General features: G+C 37.2%; 1 protein-coding gene across 2 annotated transcripts in view; it reads left to right on the top strand.

Annotated features, from left to right (window-relative positions):
* dipk1c (divergent protein kinase domain 1C) overlaps positions 1 to 21797 on the top strand; it is a 129138-nt gene extending 107341 nt beyond the window's left edge. For both annotated transcript variants that reach the window (XM_050056501.1, XM_050056502.1), the window contains 4 exons: positions 6102 to 6402; positions 10935 to 11099; positions 16053 to 16127; positions 17860 to 21797. In XM_050056501.1, coding sequence (XP_049912458.1) covers positions 6102 to 6402; positions 10935 to 11099; positions 16053 to 16127; positions 17860 to 18078 — 760 coding nt within the window. In that variant the 3' untranslated portion in view covers positions 18079 to 21797. The remainder of the gene's footprint in view (positions 1 to 6101; positions 6403 to 10934; positions 11100 to 16052; positions 16128 to 17859) is intronic.
* Positions 21798 to 23186: the final 1389 nt, after the last annotated feature.

Here is a 23186-nt window from a genome sequence, read left to right as displayed (position 1 = left end):
TGATAGCCGTGACTGGAGGCATTATGTTATGAGGCTGTCCATCCATTGGTCTCATTCTAAAATGCAATATCTCAAGAACGCCTTGATGGCACAAATGTCCACTGGACTAAATGATGAACTGGTTAGGTATTAGTGGTTAAAGGTAAAGGTCACTGTGACCTTGTGTCTGTCTTATTCTCGTGTTGGCCCAAACCTCCACTTGGACTCAAGAATGAACTGATTAGATTTTGGTGATCAAAGGTCACTGTGACCTCACAAAAATGTTTTTGGCAGTAACTCAAGAAATCTTACGCTAATTATGACAAAACCTCACACAAATGTCTAAAAGGATAAAATGATTAAGTGATCACATTTCATATCCAAATGTCAAAGGTCAGCTTGCCTGACATCATGATGTTTTCTGGCCATAATTTAATGCCATATCTCAGCAACAGAAAGGGAGGCATTTGGTCAGATACAGAATTGGTGACTCATCTCAAAACTGTGCTGATTGTACACATCTTCTGTGCTGCAGAAGGGAAATGTATGTGAAGCATCCATGCTGAAACCTCTTTGCAGCAGCATTGATATTCAAAGCATTCAAGCAAACCAGCAAGTCTGGACAGTCATGGATGTAAACTGTTACTGGAACTTGACTGGTTCAAAGACGCACACAACTGTGAGGCAGTAATTCTAGTTTAAATTTCTTGTGACGTGTCAATTTGGCCTCATGTTGGTGCTAAAAGGTTAAAAGGTTAGGATGACATCAAAATGATTAGGATATATCTTTGAGATCATAATAATTTACAACTAGTCTAATGATAATTGGGCTGGGAGTTCTTTAAACAGGCTCACTATCATCATTTTTTTAGTGTTTGCCAAAAAGAAAAAAAAAGCCATAAAACCATGTTTCTGCTATCTTCTTCCAAAAAACTCAACTAAGTCAAGTAAGCTCATGTCATCCTTGAAAATGAGAAATTTTGTCTGCAGAGCTGGAGGACAAAAAGAGAAAGACGTCAGCTTGTTTTCATTCTGAGGGCTCAGACAACCCACCAGGCTGGAAGCCAAAAATAAAAGCGGCGAGGTGACCTGTGCTGCTGCTTATCTGGAGGCAGAGCTGCAGTGACACATGGAGTTCAGGATATAAAAAAAGAACAGTGTTTGTGTTTGTTTGTGTGTGTGTGTGTGTGTGTGTGTGTGTGAGAGAGAGAGAGAGAGAGAGAGAGAGAGAGAGAGAAAGAGAGGTACTTGGAAGGGTGTTTGGATGTAGGGATGGAAACACAAGGGTGTGATATTAGCTCATACACAGTCATGTTTCCTTGTTATCAGAATCAGAAACAGGTTTTGACATGCAAGGGATTTGCTTTGTGTTTGGTGCATTATGGTCACAATAAACTAAATAAGATAAACAAATAAATATATAACAATATAAACAACAATATAAACAAAATAAGAGAAAAGACCAAAGAAGTCCTGAAAAAGTCAAGAATCACAAACATGAAATAGAAATTTGCCATAAAAATATCTAAGATATATCCCCACTGGACTGCTGTTTTATCTTGAAAATGAGGCTTATGACCCTGCATCACTAAAATATGTTGAGACATCAGGTTGTTCAGTAGGTATAATGTTTACCACCATCTATGTTTAGCATGTTAGCTAATTACAGGGCTGTCAACTTTTCAAAAAACCTTGGCATGAGATTCAGGGGGGCGGACCACAATTTTGTCGTTTAGGCCTACACATTAATACCTATTAATAATATCAGAGACAATTATGTTTTAATACTTAATTTTTCTTTTCTTTAGCAAATACAACAGGTAACCACAAAACCTTCATTTAATATAATGTGGCCTATTACATGGACATAAATTTATATTAAAAAATAAATGCTGTGTCAATATCAATATAAATCTGTCTCTTGCATTTGTCATGAATCATGTTTCTAATTTGCCTTGTTTTTACATCATTTTAGTGTGGTGACTACAAAATGAACTCACAAGTGCAATTCCAATCACATAATTTCAATCACATAAACAAACAATGGCTCGATTCTGCTAAATATGTCCTTCAATGAGCATATGCTCAGTTAGCGCCCAAAATTTAAGACAGCGGAATTTTTAACCTATCTACTACTTGCTCTGCCCAGCTGATTGAAAGGATGGCTGTTGCAGCAATAGGCTACTATTTTAGTTTAGCTGCTAACATAAAGTACTCTTTGCTGCAATTTTTTTTTTAGCATTTTTGACATTTACAAAGCTCTCCAAATGCCTTTACATGCTCTCACAACACATATAAGAAAGTAAATGTAATTTTTTTTTTTTTAAGATTATTTTTTGGGGCTTTTTCACCTTTAATGGATAGGACAGAGTGAAATGGGGGGGGAGAGAGTGGGGAAATGGCATGCAGTAAAAGGTTGCAATCCAGATTCAAACCCATGACCGTTGCAGCGAGGTATCCCCTCTATATAAGGAGCGCCAGCACTATCCACTATACTACCAGCAATCCTAAATGTAAAGTTTAAAAGTTAAACTCTAACTACTTCACAACACACATGCCACCATACATGGAAATGAGGAATGCAAGACTTGAAATATTTCTTCTTCCTCTTCTTACTACCAGGAGGGTATCATTTGTCATTGTAGGTAGTAGCCTAGTTATGTAAGGTGGCGCCACCTTACATAACTAGGCTACTACTACCAGGAGGGCATCATTTGTCATTGTAGGTAGTAGTAGCCTAGTTATGTAAGGTGGCACCACCTACCGTACAGGAGTGGGACGACTACCAGCACTTTTTTTTTTTCCGAGTGAGAAATTGGAGGTATGGCGTGAGACCGTGTGAAAACAACCACTCTCAGGGCGAATGCGTGAGAGTTGGCAGCTTTGCTAATTAGCATTAAACACAAACTGCAGCTGAAGTCGATGTAACGGTCATTAGGTCTGAAGATATTTTGTCATAAACAAGTGGCAGTCTCTCAGGTTAAAATATGAAGCCAATGCTGAAGTGCCATAAACTGCTCCTCTAATGTCCACTTGAGGCTGGCTCCAAGAGCAAGTCAATCCCCATAGACCTCCATGTTAAAATGCCCAACTTTACAGCAGACATAAACATGTTTACAGCCTGGTACAAAAACACGTTTGGTCTCTATAGCTAAGTTCAACAACAAGGCTGAATTTTTATATAACTAGCCCATTAGGTAACGTAACCATGGTGTATCCCCAGATTTACAGTGTATAGGTGTATCTGTAGCTGTCACTATTTCAGTGTATTTTCATTCATGAATGTTAATTGTAACATTGTAGTCACCTAAGAAATCTTGCTCAGCATTTGGTTGCACTGTAAGTCCCTCTAAGGAGTTGTATGTTCAGTTTTTCAGCCACTTTATTTTGTTTTTAATAGTTTTAGTCTGTGTCACTAGTGAAAATTAGCATCAGCATTATCTCAGGGAGCACTGTGGCGAGATATTACAGCATAACCATAGCTGTAAATGCACCGTGCTAACCAAGCTGGCAGCTAGCATTAGGGTTATCTCCACTCTCAACCCTCTCGTCCAAATATGGTTTCTTCTGGCTCCAAAAATCCAAGATGTCGACAGCCAGAATGTCAAACATGAGCCTCTAAAATGGGAGTCCACAAACCTGTTGGTGATGTCACAGTGGCTACGTCCATTATTTTATACACAGGGTTCCTACAGCTTAAGGCAAGTTAGATTGAAGGCTTCCTAAGACTTTTTTTTATTGCCTCTTGCAACAAATTTTTAGACCAATTTCACAATAGCCCAAAACTGAAGTAAAAAACATGAACCGTCATCAGTAATGAAGGGTTAGGGTCAATTTTGCCCAAACATAGGGACATAAAACATAACCATTTTGATCAAGTTAAAAATTTAGATGATCTACTTGGAATGCTGAAAAAAATTAAATCTTTTAGAGTGGAACACATGGAATACAATGAACATACTATATTACCAGACAAGTATCCATCTGGTTCGCCTTGAATAATGTTTGTTCATTCTGGTCACTGTATGTAGGCAACAACTAATGCTTACAACCTCACACCTTACTACAAATTACATGTGAGCAAAATATTGATGTAGAAGTTTTTTACCTGCAACCAAAATATTTACTTTCATCCGCCATCAAAGTCCACACCCCATGTAGCAACATTTTTGCCATCTTTCCAAGTTTTTCCAACTTGAGGAGCATTCACTTGAATTTTCCCAGTTGACAGCTAATTTTTTCAATTATTCTGACAACATTTGAATGCGCTATGCATTTTGACATCAGCCAATCTGAAGCTCTCTGACTGGATGTTTTTCACTGCAGTGCTCCTTGAGAATTATAGTTGCCTTCACTCCAGTAGTGTTACGGACACAGTCTTCTACTGCTCATGGTCAGGACTGCTCTTGTGATGCTTTAGTGAAAACCACACGTTCTCATACCTAAATGACAGAAAAAGTCTTTGCCAAAAACAATGCTAATGACTGCTGTACTTAAGTTAACTTAAACACAGAAGTTAAAATGACTCTCTATTGGCTTATGGATTTACTCTGGACACAAACAGTGGTCTCCTTGGTTCTCATTGGTTGTTTGAACCATCCATCCAGCCCGATGCGCCATATGTCTGCGTATATGACGTCAAAGTTGGCACTTGTGCACCAACACTTTCACAGACTTTCTGAGTTGTTGTTCGGACTTGAGGTGGCGCTCATGTGAATCTTTACCGCCAGGCTCTCTCTGCGAGGGATATCGGTATGCAGTGACTCTTCTTGGAGCACCCAGCTGCGCACAGCGAGTTAGATTTTTAGGGTGATTTTATCTTAGCCAATCCAGAATTTGTGTAAGGAGTTTTAAAAGTCCTTACCTTTACCCTTTACGACTGTTCATGACGCCAATTATGTAAGGAAATTGCTCAACTTCAGCAAATACTGAAATGAAGAGACTCAGAGAACCACGGAACAAAGTTACAGCCAACGGGATTACTTTAATTGCAAAATACAACTCAGCATCAGATCATAACAGAGAATTGCAGAATACAGCAGAAACAACCCTGCTTATCCAACTTTCAAATGCCTTTATACTGTTGAGTGTGGGCGTCTGTTCGTTTGTGTGCATGTGTGTGTGTCTATGTGTGTGTGTGCAGACAGGTCTGGGATTATGATCTCATTGTCCCAATAGGTTTGATTTCTTGGGAAACCTAAGTGTTTTCTGTTCCGTTTGATTTCCGAGAATTGGAACTGCGCACAAACCTCAATTTATCAAAACATCTCCTTTATCGAAGTTTCCCTAGCATTCCAAACGTCACTTAACTCAAAAACAACTTATAAGGATTCTTTCCTATTGTGAAACCTAACCTATCTGTTCCAATGGTCAGGTCACTCTGACCCAGAAATGTTCTGCCCCATTCGATTTTCCAGGACTTGACTACGCAAGAACTACTCAATTTAACAAAACACCTCTAAGGAGTCTTTCTTATTGCCAAATCTGATATTTGATCAACTGCTTCCAAGACCTTGTGCAACTGACATTATTTTCACCTTTGATATAGAATGATACATTATCTGCCTCTACAGTCTACACCTGACCAATCCAACCAACAAACGCAACAAGTAATAACAAATGTTGAGGAGAGTAGAGCGGGTCATGCCTTCGTCATCCTAGGAAATACAAATTCGCAATCAGGACTGCTCTTACACAGCTTTATAACAGTCAGTAAAAAAACAACACATCCTCGTACCTGAACAACAGACAAGCACGTTTGCCAGTGACTATCAAAATAGCATATATGAGAATTGGAGAGTACCAGTGACACAAGCAAGATATTGATTGAACTAGAGTTATGTCTAGTAACTACTATTTAACGTGAAATTGTTTGAGTTTGGTTAGGTTTAGGAAGTGATCATGGTTTGGGTTTAAATAAGTATGTTTATGAGTATAAGTACGACTTATGGTTTCACTCAGGAGCTCATCATAATTATTATAGCCACTAGAGTTTACCCCCTAACAATAAACTTGAATATGAGTCATAAGATGTCTGCACTGACAACCTATACAGTGTTTTTTTGGAGAAGGATGGTCTGGTAAAGTCTCTGATGTGTCTTATATATATTAATGTTCTCCAGAGTCCTGCAGGACCTCAGCACCCACGTTGCTAAGGTGTTGGGCTCCTGCGGTCATTTCTACGCAGTGGAGTACCTGTCTGCTGGGCACGCCTGGGACCAGAACATCTTCTCCCTGGAGGAGGTGGCTGTGTCTGGGCTGCAGGATCCCGGAGCCCGCGGGAGGTGGACTGCCAGGGAGATGGTGCACCACATCGCACTGAGTTTCCTGGACATGGTGTGGCACTTTGACAACGACTTCACCCACAAGCTGCATCTGTGTGACATCAAACCAGAGAACTTTGCCATTAGGAAGGACCTGACGGTGAGTTTTCAGCTGCGTTTAAATTCATAGCTTGGTGACCTTCTCCTCCAGAAACAACTCAGTGAAAACAACCAAATGGCTTTAATGTTTCCTGAAAATGTAATGAACATTAACAGAATAAAAGCCAAGCAGGGAGCTGGAAGAAAAAGATAAAAGGGATGTTATTTAAAAAGCTATTAGAGAGAGTAGAGATGGAAATCAGAGAGCAGGCGGTGGATTACGTGAGATGTTTTTTCTTAGGGTTTTTCTTAGTCTACAGCAGAAAATGTGACCCTGCTGCTGGTAAAGAGAAGGTCATTATGCATCAACTGCACAGACACACACACACACACACACACACACACACACACACACACACACCTAGGCAAGATGCCTGCTAAGCTGCAAATCATTGTTCAAGACCAACAAATGACAAAACCCATTGTTTTTAGTGGGTCATCGCTGCATTTCCATCAGCTATTTAGCCAAAAAGTAAAAAATGCAAGTGTTATTGAGGGACCTGTCACTCTTTTCCAGCAGCTTTCTAGAGAATAAACAGATGTGTTTTTACAGACCTGTAGCTCTTGTACAGGAGGCTTTGTAACCTCCAAACATGAGTGCTTTTAGGGATCTGTTACTCTTTTTCCAGTGGCTTTTAAGGCACCAAATGTGGGTGTTGTTTCGGGACACATCAATCCAAACATGGGTATTATTTTGGGACTTGTTGCTCTTTTTCTGGCTGCTTTTTAGGCACCAAATGTGTTCTTTAGGGACCCGTTGCTCTTTTCCAGCAACTTTTTGGGCACTAAACATGGGTGGTTTAAGGAATGAATGAATGAATGAATAGTTTATTTCGGTTACAATATACAATACTTAAATTGTGTGCAATCAACTGACAAAACATTTACATACATGTTTGCACTACACATTTTCTCACAACAAAATTTAACAAGCTCTGCAACCGAAAAAGGAATAGGCTGAAGCTGAGGCTTATTTTTGCCTATCCTGTACAATCCACAAAATAACCCAGAATATCACTAATACAAAGAAAAAAAAACACAACAAAATTTAGTCTAAATTCTTCTTCTTAATCATTTCACAATTCAATCAATTTTACATTGTAATCCTTAATTATTTTACCTTTCAATGTTTTTTTCAAACTCAACAGAGTTTAACTCCCAAAAATGAAACACATCTGTATTTAACATTAGTTCTCACATTACTAATTTCAAAGACACTCAACCCTCTTAAATTATATATTTTTTCTCTTTATTTAAAAAATTGGATACAGGTGGGAAGACTTTTATTCTTTACTCAAAATAGTATTTCTAATGTTTTCAAGTATACAATATCTAAGAATTTTAAGATGCGAGACTAAATAAATAATTTGTTAGTGGTTTCACGATAGGAAGCTTTATTTAGTATTCTGATAACTCTTTTCTGGAGTTTATTTATCTGTATGTATTTCCCCAAGCCTCAACACAATATGACATATATGGCATTATAAGTGAAAAATATAATATACGCAGACATTCCTTGTTCAACAAATCCCTAGTTTTATAAATAATACCAATAGATTTAGATAATTTCTGTTTAATATATTCTATATGTGGCTTCCAACTGAATTTATGATCTAAAATTACTCCCAAGAATTTAGTTCCATTAACTCTTTCAATTTCTACTCCATTTAGGATTAATTTCATTTCACAATTAGGCCAAACACCACCAAAGACCATAAATTTTGTTTTATTTTCATTTAATGATAACTTATTGATATCAAACCATTCTTTTAACATGATCAACTCCTTTTCTACAGTTGTCAACAATTCTTTAATGTCTTGTCCTGAACAAAATAAATTTGTATCATCCGCAAATGTAATAAATTTCAACTTATTAAATACAGTACAGATATCATTCAAATAAAGTATAAATAACTTAGGTCCCAATACCGAACCTTGTGGAACACCACAAGTTACTTTTCTAAAATGTGATGCAGTATTATTAATTTTTAGATACTGAAACCTATTAGGGATCCTTCACTCTTTTTCCAGTGGCTTTTAAGGCACCAAATGTGGGTGTTTTGTTGGGGACCTGTCGCTCTTTTCAAGGCAAATTTACCAAAATTACGTGGGTTTTTTTGTTTGATTGTTCATTTGTTTTTTAGAGAGAGACCTAAAAGAGAAAAACATGTTTCGTATTTTTTTGGCCCCGTTGCCTTTTCCAGCAGCTTTTTAGACAATAAACAGGTATGTTTTTACAGACCTGTAGCTCTTGTACCAGAGGCTTTGTAACCTCCATACGTGGGTGGTTTTCGGGATATGTCACTCCTTTTTCAGTGGTTTTAAAAGCACCAAACATGGGTGTATTTTAGAGACCCATCATTTTTTGCAGCACCTTTTTAGGCAGCAAATGTGGGTGTGTTTCTCTTTCTGCGGCTTTTTTGGGCCAAATGTGGGTATTTTTTTGGGACATGGTGCTATTTTTTTCATGCTTTTTAGGCACCAAGCATGTGATTTTAGGGACCTGTCACTCTTTTTCCAGCAGCTTTTTAGCCAAAAACTATTTGTGTTTTTAGGTACCCATTGTTCTTTTTCCAGCAGGAATAGTACTATGAAAAGCAGTTGTTTTCACAGAGATATTAATGCTTTTCCTACCAGGATTGTGCTCCCACAACAGGGTAATTTAAGCCAAAAACATGATCTTTTATAACCATGTGGTTTTTGTGTCTAAACCCAACCACATATTATCCACAGCATTGTTGAAAAGGAAAGTTTCAATGTATCTGCTACATAATAACGTACAAATGTAACATCTCCATGGTTTGCAGAAACATACAATGCCAACATTTATTCTGTCTCCATCAATCAATCACATTATAATCAACCTTCTCAAACTGACATATTCATCCTTTAATATTCATCTGTAATATCAAATCAAAAGTTAAAGTTTGCTTATTTAAATAAGGAGCCTGAGCCTCTTCCTCCATGTGAAATTCAAAGCAGAGTTTAAATGCATCACAAGCAGCGGTGAGAAAACAAAACAAATGTCAGCAGTTGTTTTCTCAGCATTATCAGATGGTTTTATGGTTTATGCAGCAGACTGAGCCAGACTGTCATTAATTCAACACCATGTCAGCTCTGTGCTGGGCTCCAGCCAACCATCACAACTGAATCTAAACTATTTTATCTATTAGACTTCTGGCTCAGGATTACAGGAAAATGAGCAGTCGAAGGCCAAAAGTGGCTCCAACAAATGTTGCCAGAGGCTCATTATTGCTCTTATGCGAATAGCAGGATTTAGGTTTTCCCTACAAAAGTGTTGGCATGGAACAGATTTAACAACTCACAGCTTACAACGCCAACACTGTAAAATGCTGCATATAAAACAAGAACTGCCATCATATTCAAATCAGCAGCTTCTATGTTCATTTAATGTGTTTTATAGGAAAATGTATGATTTAATGACTTTCCTGACAGTAGAAATCAGTAGAAACAGCTTCCACAAAGATGTGACTGTAATGAATAAAATGAATGATTTCATCTTATTCATGGTGATCCTACTAACATGTATGGTGTGTGTATCTACAGTCTGATATATCTTCATCCTCCACAGTTGTAAAAACACAGCAGTGAGTCACACTGTTGTTCCTCCATCACCATAAACACACACACTGAAGTTATTTTGACTCAATCCCACACATGCCATCCTGCTGACAAAAATACACACTAGAGCTCTAAATGTGGATTAATCCACCACAAAAAAATAGTCCTTAACAACAACTTTTTCGTCCCATTTGTTTTATAAAAACAACAGTGAGCAGCTGTTTGAGGAAATCACTGATAAAAGTATATATTTGTGTTTTTAAAGATTTACATCTTCAGTGGGAAGCAATGGGTTTGGGGCTGAGAGCCACAACAGAGCAGTCGCCAGAGAAAAATGTTGGCATTTTACATTTCTGCAAACCATGACCATACGTGATATTTTCAAGTTTCCACGTGTCATAGCAGCGTTTCAAAAGTGATGTAGCATATGAGCTAACTATGTCATCCAAAGGTGGAGGGGATGGTGGATGGTGTTATCACCTAGGTGAGATGTGGTGCAGACCACTGTTCAAGACCAACAAACAACAATGCCAGTTGTGTTTTGTGTTTTTCGCTGTGTTTCCAGCAGCGTCCTAGGTGTGGGTGTATTTAGTGACCTGTTTTTCCAGCTGGGATTTTTTTTTTTTTTACTTTATTAATCCCCCTGAGGGGAAATTAAATTTTTCACTCTTTTTGTCATTAACACACAGGTCCGAAAGAGGACCTATACAGTACATGCACAAAGTGGAGAGATGTCAGAGTGAGGGGGCTGCCCTCGAAACTTCGTTGCTCTTCCTGCAGGGACTGTGCCCCCAAAACAAATCAAAGCAAATCATTATCTTTTTTGTTTGTCGCTTTAATGTCATTTGTGTGTTTGCATCTTTAAATACTTTATGAATTATAAATGATAATAAAATTGACCAGGATGAACCTGAACACAGTTGAGGTTTTGTCTCTGTTTGTCTCCTGTAGGTGGTGGCGATTGACGTGGACATGGCATTCTTTGAGCCAAAGATGAGGGACATCCTAGACCAGAACTGCAGCAGCGACGATGACTGTAACTTCTTCGACTGCTCGTCCTGGTGCAACCTGAACAAACGCAGGTGCAGCCCCCGCCGTCGCAACAGCAACCTGCAGGTGAGACTGAGACCGATAGGTTTGTCCTGTGAGGTGGCACACTAAGAAATTTGTGTGTGGTAGGATATCATGGCAGAATGATCAAGCTTTCTGACTGATGTTTGTTGATGATGAAATGAAACAAACTCTGACTCTGAAACTCTGAGTCACAGTAAACAGCCCCCATAACATGACTTGATCATTTATGTTTTTTAGTTTTATTTAAAAAACTGTCAAACTTTTAAGAGTTACTAAAAATGACTACTCAGTCCAGGGCAGCACTGTTGTGGTTTATGTCTTGCATGAAATGACTTTATTAGTATTCAGTATATCAACAGATTTTTATTTCTGGGATTTATATAAATTTCTATGTTGAGAGACAATGTTCACACATTAAATAAATGACTTAGTATTTTTAATCAAAATAATTCTATTATTGTAAAGAACATTTGTTTGAACTGTGGTCAAATATCTAATTATTATTTTAGGAAAGTGATGCAAAATTGTTATTAATTATTATTATTTCAGATCATTAGTTTAACTAATTAAAACTTAGAAAACCATTTTTCACTGTAATTGATCTGTTTTAAAAGTGTGTTTATTGTTTAAATTAAGAGGCAGGTGTCTTTAAGAATTTGAAATAATCAAAACACACTGATACAAACATCTTCGAAAAATAAAAGCCTTTGAGATTTAAAAACACAAGAAAACAAAAGCTGCATAATTAGGATTTTAATGAATCAATTTTAGGATTTCTGTAATATCTTAGACTTTTAATATCTGCACTTTTGCCATTTGCACTAGAACTGCTGCACAAATATTTATTGTTTAAATAACGATTAATCTTATTTTGTCTGAATTAATTCCCAAACGTTCATTTTTTTTTTTTTTTTACTTTTCTGTGTATTCAGTACACATCCTGTTAGAATCTTCCCTTTTATATCATTGGTAACCCATGCAGAAGTGTTTTCTCCTGACAGAAAACTTAAACCGAGGCCTCGACACCCTTTTGCTGCCGTGCGTCCTCCTCGGCCCTAAAGAAGCTGCCTGATAAATGACAGGGTTGTGTTTTCTCAAGAATTCTGGGTAATCCATCTTTCAAAACATTTAATTATAGGTGTGGAGCGAAGCGGCGTGTGGAATGATAATTACTGATCTGAGGACGGGAGGTTTGAACCCACTGATATATTCTGTTTAAATCCTCCATGCAGAAATATTTTATTAGAAATGTGCTTTTAATTCACAATTTTTTTCACACACTTTAAGAGTTGTATTTTCCTACTGAACATGTGTGAATGTTTTTCTGAAGGTTCAGTGTCCAGAGGAAATAAATTAATCTGTGAAATGTTGTTTGTTAAAATGTTAACATTATTACTATGATCAGTACATATTGAAAGAAGTGATAAAAATAATTAACAGTTTATGTTACTATTTTATCTCGTCCTTGTTTTCAGTAAATTTCAGTGTTGACTGACCAATAAAACATTGTGGAAATAATCATTTAAAAGCATAAATTTGTTAAAGGTATAAAATCCCAATTTTAATAATGGAAAAAAAAAACCTTTATGAATAAATGTGAATGACTGTAATTAATCCAGACTCGTTTCATTCACTTTATCTCACAAAGATTGATCCCAAATGCTCCTTTTATTTATTTATTACTTTCTGTATTGTATGTCTTTTAAATACTTCAAATATTAAAGAAAATGTTGATGTTCCCCTCACTGTTGGCACCGATGATATTAGAGATGCAACATCTGGGTCATCAGGAGGCAATGTGTACAGGTATTTCACTGTTTTTATTTTGCTTGATTTCATTTTTATGCACCTGCTGCTTTACACAATTCTGATATTCATTCTGTAAATACATAAACCTATAATCTAAAAAATGTTTGTTTCATCACAAATTACACTTCAAAGAATGCAACAACATTTTGTAAATTTGTATTTTTATTCCAAAACATCTAAGATTAAAATTAAAAAGTCTGAATTTGTAAAAGCAGGAAACCATGATTTGGTTTTTGTGTCTTTTTTTCTTTCTTTCAGTACAGTTTACTTGTTAAAATTGTTCTGATCAGTGTCTGAATTTTTCTTTTTATGTTTAGCTTTGTTGTTTCGTTGCAGTTCTTATTATTCTAACTATTAGCTTGCATTAGGTGATACTGCAGAAACTGTTGAGAGGTTTTGTGTAAATAAAGTTAAAAACAACATTATCACATTTTAACATCTTGTATTTTTGGTAATTACCTGGAGCAAAAACTTTAGTTTCATGAAAGTTCATGATAGCAGAATGGCATTTTAGTCACATTATTATTGTAATTATTATTTTCATTATTATTATTATTAGTAGTAGTAGTAGTAGCAGTAGTAGTAGTACTATCATGGTGGCTGTAGCAGCATCACATTGAATATATGTTACCAATAAAATTATATGTTACACAATTATATGTTACATCACAATATTATAAGTTGCTTTCCTTTTCTTTAAGCAGGAGTTGTATTAGTAGCAGTATTAATATGAAATTATTTCCATCTGTAGAGATGGGATTTAACTTATATCATAATTTACTTATATTGTATATTTAAAGAAGGCATTTAGTCAGTGTAATTCTGAAAGCAACATAATGTCTCATCAAATTATTAAATAATTACATACATTATTGGGACTTTCCACTAATTCACATTGTATTCAGAATACTTTAATTTATACAATAACAAGAATACTACTACTACTATTACTACTACTACTACTAATAATAATAACAACCTATATTTTGCCTCCACATCAGCAGTAACTTGAAGCCATTTTGAAGCATCGGCCCGTCACACTTGGAAGAAGCATCAGGGACACAAAGCAGGACATCACCATCGTCACCATGACAACGCCGGGACAGACTCTCATCACCCTGCCGACTCCTGTATCACATGTCATATGATACGAGATACCTGCATTCATCAGAGGAGAATATGTGTGAATATGAGACGGATGGAAAATATTTTTGTGAGAGCAAAGACTTTGATGTGATGCACAAACATGAAAGCATCTGACAGAGGGGAGGAGCGAGAATGCAGACTCTAGAAATTTTTACTTCTTATACAAACCAGAAGAAAAACAGATCTGTAACAGTCGCTAGTCATAATTAAAGGCTGTTACAAAAAATAGAAATTAGATGCAAGAAAAAAAAAAAGAAAATTAAAAAAAGAAAACTAGGACTGTTTTAAAAGGGGCAAGTGGGAAAAAATTTAGTAAGGACGGAGTTAAAGGAGTTAAAACAATCTACAGAAAACTGACAAGAGACGTTAAAATATATATGAACAGAAAAAATTGAAAATAGAAAAAACAACCAAAGATGAGAGGTGAGGAGAAAACACGAATTAGAGAAACTACAATTAAAAGAAGTTAAAATGCTAAAATGAAGAGAAAACATAAGAGATTATTGGAAAATAAAATTTAAAAGGTTTGAAAAAATATGTGATTTAAAGGAATAAAAGAATGAAATAAATCTAGGAGAGAAAAAAGGAGAGGAGAAAGAAAGTGTAAAAGAGAAAGAAGGAATGAAATATAGATGAAAAGCTAAAATAATTGAAGAGGAAAAAAAATCAAAGAGAAGTATTCTAAATCCACAAAAAAAAAAATCTAAATAACCAGGATAATCTAGATAATCAAAGAGAAAACAAACAAAATGGTCGATAACAAAAATCTTAAATAACAAAAAGAAACAATACAAATGAAAAGGAAAGAAAAGGACAAAGAGAAACAAGGAAGTCAAAAAAACGTGCTGAATGGAGAAATGAAGAGTTGAGCAGGAAAATAGAGAAGATGGGAAAAGTGTAAAATGATGAACAAAGGACAGGGAGAACACAGAAGAAAGATGTTATGAGCAGACTAGACACTAGACAGAAGGTGCTGACGACACAGTGATGACACGCTGCTATCCGATTGGTCCACCTGAGACTCCACAGGTGTCTCCTGAGCACGACCTCTGATGACCCTGTCTGTCAATCGTCTCCTCACAGAAAGGAGCCATTGTCTTTTTAACTGTGTGTGATGACTGATTGATAATGAAAAGCGAGGCATCGTCTGCATAATGACGTAGAAACAAAAAGCATTTAGGATCACTCAGCTTTTGTCTTCTTGCCCTCTTTACCTTTCCTTCCCTGCCCTCTTTCTCTAAATGTTCCTTTATTTTTCCACTTGGCTACTGTCCTCCTCTTTCCTCACCTCATTTCCTTTTCTCTTTTCCTTTCACTTTCATTCTTTCCCTTTTCCCTGTCTCTGTCCTTTCTTTGCATTTTTATTTTCTCCCACATTTTTTGCCCCTCACTTCTTTTCACCTCTCATCTTTACTGTTCTGTCCTTCTCTTTCATTCCCACTCCTCTTCTTTATCCCCTATTTCTACCTCTTATCCACTCGTCTCTTTGCTGTCCTTTACTTTCTCTTCACAGTATTTTCATACTTCACCTTTTCCTTATCCTCCTCTCTCTCCACATTTTCATGCTGCTTTCTACTTTTCTGTTCCCATCTCTTGTCTCCTTCATCTCTTCTTTACTGCTTTATAACTTCCTTTCCCCTTGTCCTTGTCATTACCTACTAAATTTCCCTTTCATCTCCTCTCTCTTATCTTTTTCATTACATCTAATCTTTTGTCTTTTATTATGTTTCCTCTTAACTTCCCCTCCTCTCTCCACTTGGTCTCATCTCTTGTTTGTTTTGCCTCTTTTCTTTTCTCTAACTTTCCTTTCATCGTCATCTTCATCCCTCCTTTTCTTTCCACTTTTCTTTTACTTTTTCTCATAATCCATAATTCTGCTATATTTTCGCTCCTCTCCTTTCCTCTCTCCTCTGCTTCTTATCTTCCTTTTTTCCACTCCAAGCATCTTCACTCTTACTCTTCTGATGATCTCATCTCTCTCCCTTCTTTTTCTTCTCTTTACTTCACATCTTCACACCTTTCTTCTTCTTTTTTCTTCAGGTAATTTGTGAGAAGATCTTCAGGCCATGGTTTTCTCCCACACTGCTCGGGGCCAAAGCTGGTCTCCCTCTGCAGGTAGGATTGTCTTTTATTTACTTTTATATTTATATTATTTATTTACATTCATTTTTTGTACAGAGATTTATCTAAAATTATGCTTATCGTATTCATTAATATACTTTATTTTCTCTCTTTATTTTTATTGTCCTTTTTTTTCAGATAAATGCAGCAGCAACACACTGAACCAATCATTATCTAATGTTCTCTATATTTATATTCATATATATATTCAATCATCTTTGGTGGCTGGTCAAATGCAGACAATAAAAATGATTCAAATGCAAGACTTGCCATATATAAAAATATCTTTAAAGAACTTCTTGATAATTTATTTTTACAAAATTAAATGAGCAACTTATTTCAGGTATGCTTCATCAGGCTTACCTATCGCCTTTTACTTTAAGTCAAGTCAGCTTTATTTCTACATCCTAAAATTCCAATTTTGTCTTAGAGGGATTCCCAACCAGCACAACATATGAAGGGTTCTGTTGTTAGACCTTCAACTCAGAAAACAGCCCAGTCACCAGAATAAAACATTGGCATTGTATGTTTCTGCAAACCATGGATACAAATTTGTATGTTTCATAGCAGAGTTTCTAAAATGAAGTAGTATATGAGCTGACTTTGTCATCAGGAAGTGGAGAGGATGGTGGATGGTGTGACACCTTGGCGAGATACCTGTAAGACATGTGGGCGATGCCTGCCAAGCTGCAGACCACTGTTCAAGACCAACAAACAACAAAAATGGTTGTTTTTAGCATCCTATTTCCGCTTCTCCAGCAGCTTTTGTGCTACCAAATGCGGGTATTTTAAACCAACTGAGCTCAGTCCATAGGGACTTGGGTTGGGAACTGGAGGGTTGCTGGTTCAAGTCCCTCAAGTCCAAGTACGGTAGCTGGGGAGGTGCCAGTTCACCTCCTGGCCACCTCCTGGCTAAGGTGCCCTTGAGCAAGGCACTGAACCCCCAACTGCTCAGGGTGCCTGTCCAAGGCAGCCCCCTCACCCTGACATCTCTCCATTTAATGCATGTATAGGTCCTGTCTGTGCATATGTGTGTATTTTGGGCCTGTGTGTATTTGAGAACAAAGTGAAAAAAAATTGTATTTCATCTCAGGGATTAATAAAGTTCTTCTTCTTTTTTTTCTTCTTCTTCCAAATCATGTGCTTTTCCTAACCATAACTAAGTGGTTTTTGTGCCTAAACCTAAACACACATTAACCACAGCGTTGTTAAAATATAAAGTTTAAACGTATCTGCTTAATAATATCAACTTACAAACGTAACATATTTGTGGTTTTCAGAAACGTACGATGCAAACATATTTTCTGGTGACTGGGCTGCAGAAAAAGGAAAATCATCACAAAAAACTGGAACTGCAGGAAGCAGGTATCACTCCTGCAGAGCAGAAAGACATGCATTAGATGTCATGTGAACAGAATAAAGTGAAATGACAAGAGCAATAGTGCAATATGAAGAAACAAAATGACAACAACAATAATAATGATAATAATACTTTTTATTTCACCTTTCATCTTCACCTTTCAAAAAACCCAAGGTCACCTTGCAGAGCATAAAATACGGATGTTAGGCTGACAAACTACAAACTTATTATATTAAATTCAAAAAAGTGTAGTGGGTTAGAGAGAAACTTCTAGCTGCTTTGATGCGAAAACAGGTTTAGGTTTAAGAATTTCATGGGTCTTTTTCTGAAAATCCAAATTTAAAATCATCTTCTGTGTCTTTTCAGGTGGAGTTGCAGCGAGTGGTGCAGGAGTGTTCAGAAACAGATGGAGGTGTGGATGAGAAGGAGGAGGATGGAGGAGGAGGAGAGGCAGATCAGAGCAGGGACGTCCATCAGCGCCTCTTCAGCATCCTGACGCGCCTCCTCAAGGAAGGAGGGGCCTCGGGTGAGAGGATAAGGGTCTGGGAGGAGAAGGGCCACGTCCACACTGCACTCAACTTCTGAGGAGATGAAGTGGAGACTTTAAGGGACCTATGAAGGACCCTAGTGATAACAGATCCCCACTAAAGGGAGAGCCTCAGAAATACACATGTGCACTCTTTCTACAGGAGGAAAATCAGTTTCTTCTTTGGGAAGTTTTGAACAAAAAAAAGGTGGGGACAGAGATGTTGAAACACTCATCCTGGAAACTAATTACCCTCATGGAGAAAACACAGATGTTTGTTTACACATTTGCTGATAGAAAAGTATGAAATCAGAGCTGCAGTTTTAGCCACCAGCATGATGTTTCAATCCAGACTGATTCTTAACAAATATGGCCCATTTCTGTCATTATTACATTATATCTGGTCAAAACATTAACTATAAATATATACTATATGGCTAAAAGTATACGCTTGTCTATTTGGTTTGTTTCTTCTGGTTTTGGCCTCTTTGTTCCCCTAAAGGGAAATCTTAACGCTGAGGCAAACAACAATATTTTAGACTATAATGTTCTTCCATTCTGGGATGAGATGAACTGTGATTCAGACCTCATCACCAACACCAGTGTTGGAATTCATGTGTCTGAATGGGATCAAATCCCTGCAGCAGGTTCAACATCTGGTGGAAAGACTGAAACCAGGAGAGCGGAGGCTGGCATACTTTTGTGTACATCTTTGGGTAATATACACAAACCAGATTTTGCATCTCAGTTTCAACTGTTTCTTTATTGTCAATGTGCCTCCAGATTTTTTTCTGGATGTAAAAATGTTTAATAATGTTGTGATTGCAGAAAATCACATTGGATTTTGTCAACGTCTTGACCAGGACTGTAGTGCTGAGTAAGCGAGCTCAGCAATGCCTTAAGTGTCACCTCATCAGAGGAACATTTTATGGATCCTCTCAGGGGTGAATTCACAGAGGATTTTTGCGGCTGCTGATAAAATCATGAATTGAGCAATGTAACCACTATCTGCCCTGTCTCGGGGTCTGATTCACCAAAGATATTACACTAATTATATGGCAGCACAAACACAGCCATAAAGTGTTTGCAGCTGACTGAAATTATCTAGGTGGTGAAGTATAAATGTTACCTTTGCAGAACAGGCAGAACAATGGCAGAGTGAAAAAAAGTGATCAATGTTCAGATGACGCGCTACAGGTGCAGAGGAATTTCTCAAAACTTTATGCAGGAATTTAAATGTGACAGAGAGAAACTGTATTTAGGATTTGTTGTCTGTTAGAACGCTTCAGATCCGACCAACTCTCTTAAAACGCTAACAATTTTACTGTAACTGTGTGGCTGGTAGCGCTGATCTTTGTGAACTGGACTGTATTTGCAGTGAAGCTCACTTGCATAGAAAGGGGCCAATTTTGCACCAAATGTATGCATATTACCTGATTTAAATATGTGAAAATAAGCACAGGAGCATCAAGACACTGTTCGCTTGACAGTGCAGTTCTGGTGCATTTTGTCCTTTGTGGGTGCATTTGAAAATTACATGGTTTCCATTTGTGCAGGTTTAGCAGCTGTAAAAATTACAATATCCTTTGTGAATTCACCCATCAAAGTTTTTTCTTCCTTTATGTATCCTGTTAGTCTCAGTGAGATTTTTTTTAAAAATCTCTCGTTTGAAGAGAGACTGCAGTAAGAAAACAACTGTGTAGATAAATGTAAGCTGCAGACAAGCTGTAACAATGTACTAATTGTATTAACTACTAATTAATAAGTAAATAAGTAAATAAATGACTAATAGCTGTCTTGGTCATTTTTAGGCTTTCAGTTTGGGTTTTTAAAAGTAGATAACTATTATTTGTTTGGTTGTAACCGCTGCAGTTTCAACAGTTTATTCAAAACTGTAGCAAACAACGTACCCCCAAACTTATATATCTGTCATATTACAACGCCATCTCATCGCTACTCATCATATACTGCCACTTAGGTAGGACCCCGGCATTACTATAATGACGCAGGGGCTGGAGCCTTTTTTGTTCTATCTTGACGCAGAAGGGGTCGGTGGTCAGGTTTAGGCAACAATACTACTTGGTTATGGTTTGGGTAAGATAGCTGATGGCACTTAATATTATCCAGCTTTGTGTGGCACAAATGCGGTGGTGAGAAGGGGTAGGCAGTGAGCTTTAGGCAGCAATACTACTTGGTTATGATTAGAAAACAATTGCAGATGTCACTAAAAACATACATGTCTTTAAATAGCGCAAACACAGCTATAAGTAGGTGATCAGCGGTTAGGTTTAGGCAAAAACACTGCTTGGTTATGGTCAGGGAAAGATACCAGATGTCGCTGAAAAAACTCCTGGCTTTGTGTGGCACAAATGCGGCAGTCAGTAGGGGTCACCTGTTAGGTTTAGGCAAAAACGCTACTTAGTTATGGTTAGGAAAAAATTACGCATCACAGTAAAAAAACACCCAGCTTTGTGTGGTACAAATATGTCTGTGAGAAGGCATCGGTGGTTAGGTTTAGGCAACCCTACTTGGTTATGGTTATGGAAAAGACTGCCGATGTTGCTTTAAAAAAAGCAAGCTTTGAGTGGCATGAATGCAGCTGGAAAGGAAGCAGTGTGTCGCTAAAAAAACATCCAGCTGTAATTGGCACAAGCGCTGCAGCTGATGTTATTTGTTGGTCTCGAACACTGCTCTCCTGGGTCAAAGTCCAGTGCTTGTTGGAATCACTATTATGACATCTGGGATGCTGTCCAAGCCATGTATTTTGAGGCAATGGGAGTGAGACCAGGCTGGATATTAATTGTGAGCAGAATTAATAATTCCTCCCTCAAGGTGTTCTTGAGATATTGTGTTTATGAGGAAGAGACTGACCGGGTCACACTGACTTTGCCCTTTGACCACCAAAATCAAATCAGTTCATCACTGAGTCCAAGTGGACGTTTGTGCCAAATTTAAGGAAATTTTCATCATTGTATCCTATTAGTGTAAAATAATTTTGCCATAATTTGCAAATTATGAGTTATGGCCAAAAAAATGTTTTGTGAGGTCACAGTGACCTTCGACCCCCAAAATCGAATTAGTTCACAGTTGAGTCCAAGTAAATATTTGTGCAAAATTTTAAAAAATGTCCTCATGGTGTTCTTGAGATGTTGCGTTCACAAGAATAGGATGGACAGATACACCTACATTCATACATAGGTATAGACAGAAAACCCAAAAACATAATACCTCTGGCTACGGCTATCGGTGGTAGGGAGGCATAAAATTGGAATCTGTCACTAACACACATACCTAAAGTATGGCTGGGTGATTAATCAAATTCTATTTTTGATAACGACTTTGGCTCCAAATACTATAAAAACAAGATAGTTGAGATTAAATGATTATTTGGCGCATTCTGTTTTGTAATGATGGTCCTGTTTTGACTTGTGTTATGAATCCACCACTTTCATTTATTTATCTATTTTTTTTTTACTTTTATTTTTTTATCAAATTATATTTAAAAGTTCAAATTAATCTGCTATCAAAAAGTTTTCTCTTAAATTCAAGAAATGCATGATGTTTCCAAAGTCAATAAGTAATCATGTTGAATAATTCGGATCTCAAAGTTGACCAAAATAATCCTGTTTGTTTTGTTTTTTCCCAAAATTAAGCAGCCCTACTTACAAAGCCCTTTCGTTGCCCGACTCAGCTTTATTGTAATGATTTGTGAAGACTAACGGTCTCTCAGGTACCAGGCTTCTGTAAATAGAAATATTCATATGTAAAACTGAGTTGAATAATAAAATGTGTGCTGATGTTCTACTGCGTGTCACCAAGAGTCCGGACCCACAGCTGCTGCATGTTTGTCATTAATATCTTCCAGAGGGATGCTGGAAAGAGGTAGACCAACTCTTTTCATTACACCAAAAATTTGTTGATGATGACGAGAAGCTAAAAGGTTTTCAGATGAGAAACTCTAAGGTTTTTTTAATTTTAAGTTTTTCCTGCACAGTGTCAACAGAACTTCAACACAGCACTTAAAGCTGCGGACAGATCTGGTACCTCTGTGTTAACAGAGTGAGACTTGCCCCATCCGTCTGACATAATTCAAACATAGTTTTAGCTAACTAGCATATGTGTATGGAGAGACGGATTACGGGGAGAAAATGAGGAACCGTACACGATGGTAAACAAAACGTCACAAATTTATGCATATTAGAGCCATGTTACGTCAACAGCTACAAAAATAAATTCGCTGTTACGTTATAGGTTATATACAGAAGATTACTTTAACAATTACTTTCATCACACACACACACAATTTTTTTCCTTAATTTTCAAGGATTTTACTGATTCTATGACTTTTCCAGGTTTTCCATGACCATGGAAAAACTATTTTCTCTGAAATCAAGTAGAGGTACTCTGTTACATTTATCTGAGAGTCTCAGTTACTTTACAAATTAAGATTCTTCCACTTAAGACATATAAAGACTTTTTAAAATATGTTTCAGGGTTTCCCACACATTCATTTAATGAAGCTCAGCGTAAGTTCAATCAGGAAGACCTTTCTGTGCTCATTCATTCACAGTTCCCTCTCTCTCTCACTCCCACTGCTTCCTCCAATCAGCTGCCTCCGGAAATGCACTCTTCTAGCTGTCCTATCGTAATTAGCCACGACCTCCATCAGCCAATCAGGTTGTCACTACGAGATTTTAAATATGTTCTCTCCTCTGCTGCTTTCAGCTGTCATTCTAAGCAGAATCGCCGCAGACAATTGCTTACCTTACCTTTTCCCTGCAGTCTCTTGTTGATTGTACAGCCTTGTGCGATTCCCCAGCAGCAGTGGAATCATCTCTCATTCATCAAGTCCTCCAGTTCAGGTTATTTCACCTGTTTATAAGCAGTGTTGGGTAAGGGTTACTTTAAAAGTAATCAAAGTACGTTACTGCATTACTTTCTAAAAAAGTAACCAGTTACTTTACCGCGTTACTCCCTGAGAAAAGTAACTCAAGCACTTTTAAAGTACTTTTGAGTATTCTACATTTCCTATTGGGCAATGGACCACAGGGCGCTAAGCCTACATTTTTTTGTCTCCAAAATTAAAGTTATGGACCACTTGCCCTTCACTGAGATCCAATTCTCCCATCACAGCCGTCACTTTGACCAGTAGAAACACAGAATGATC

The sequence above is a fragment of the Epinephelus moara genome, chromosome 11 (genome assembly GCF_006386435.1).
Source record: "Epinephelus moara isolate mb chromosome 11, YSFRI_EMoa_1.0, whole genome shotgun sequence".
NCBI lineage: Eukaryota > Metazoa > Chordata > Actinopteri > Perciformes > Serranidae > Epinephelus > Epinephelus moara.
This window is presented reverse-complemented; position numbering and strand designations above follow the sequence as displayed.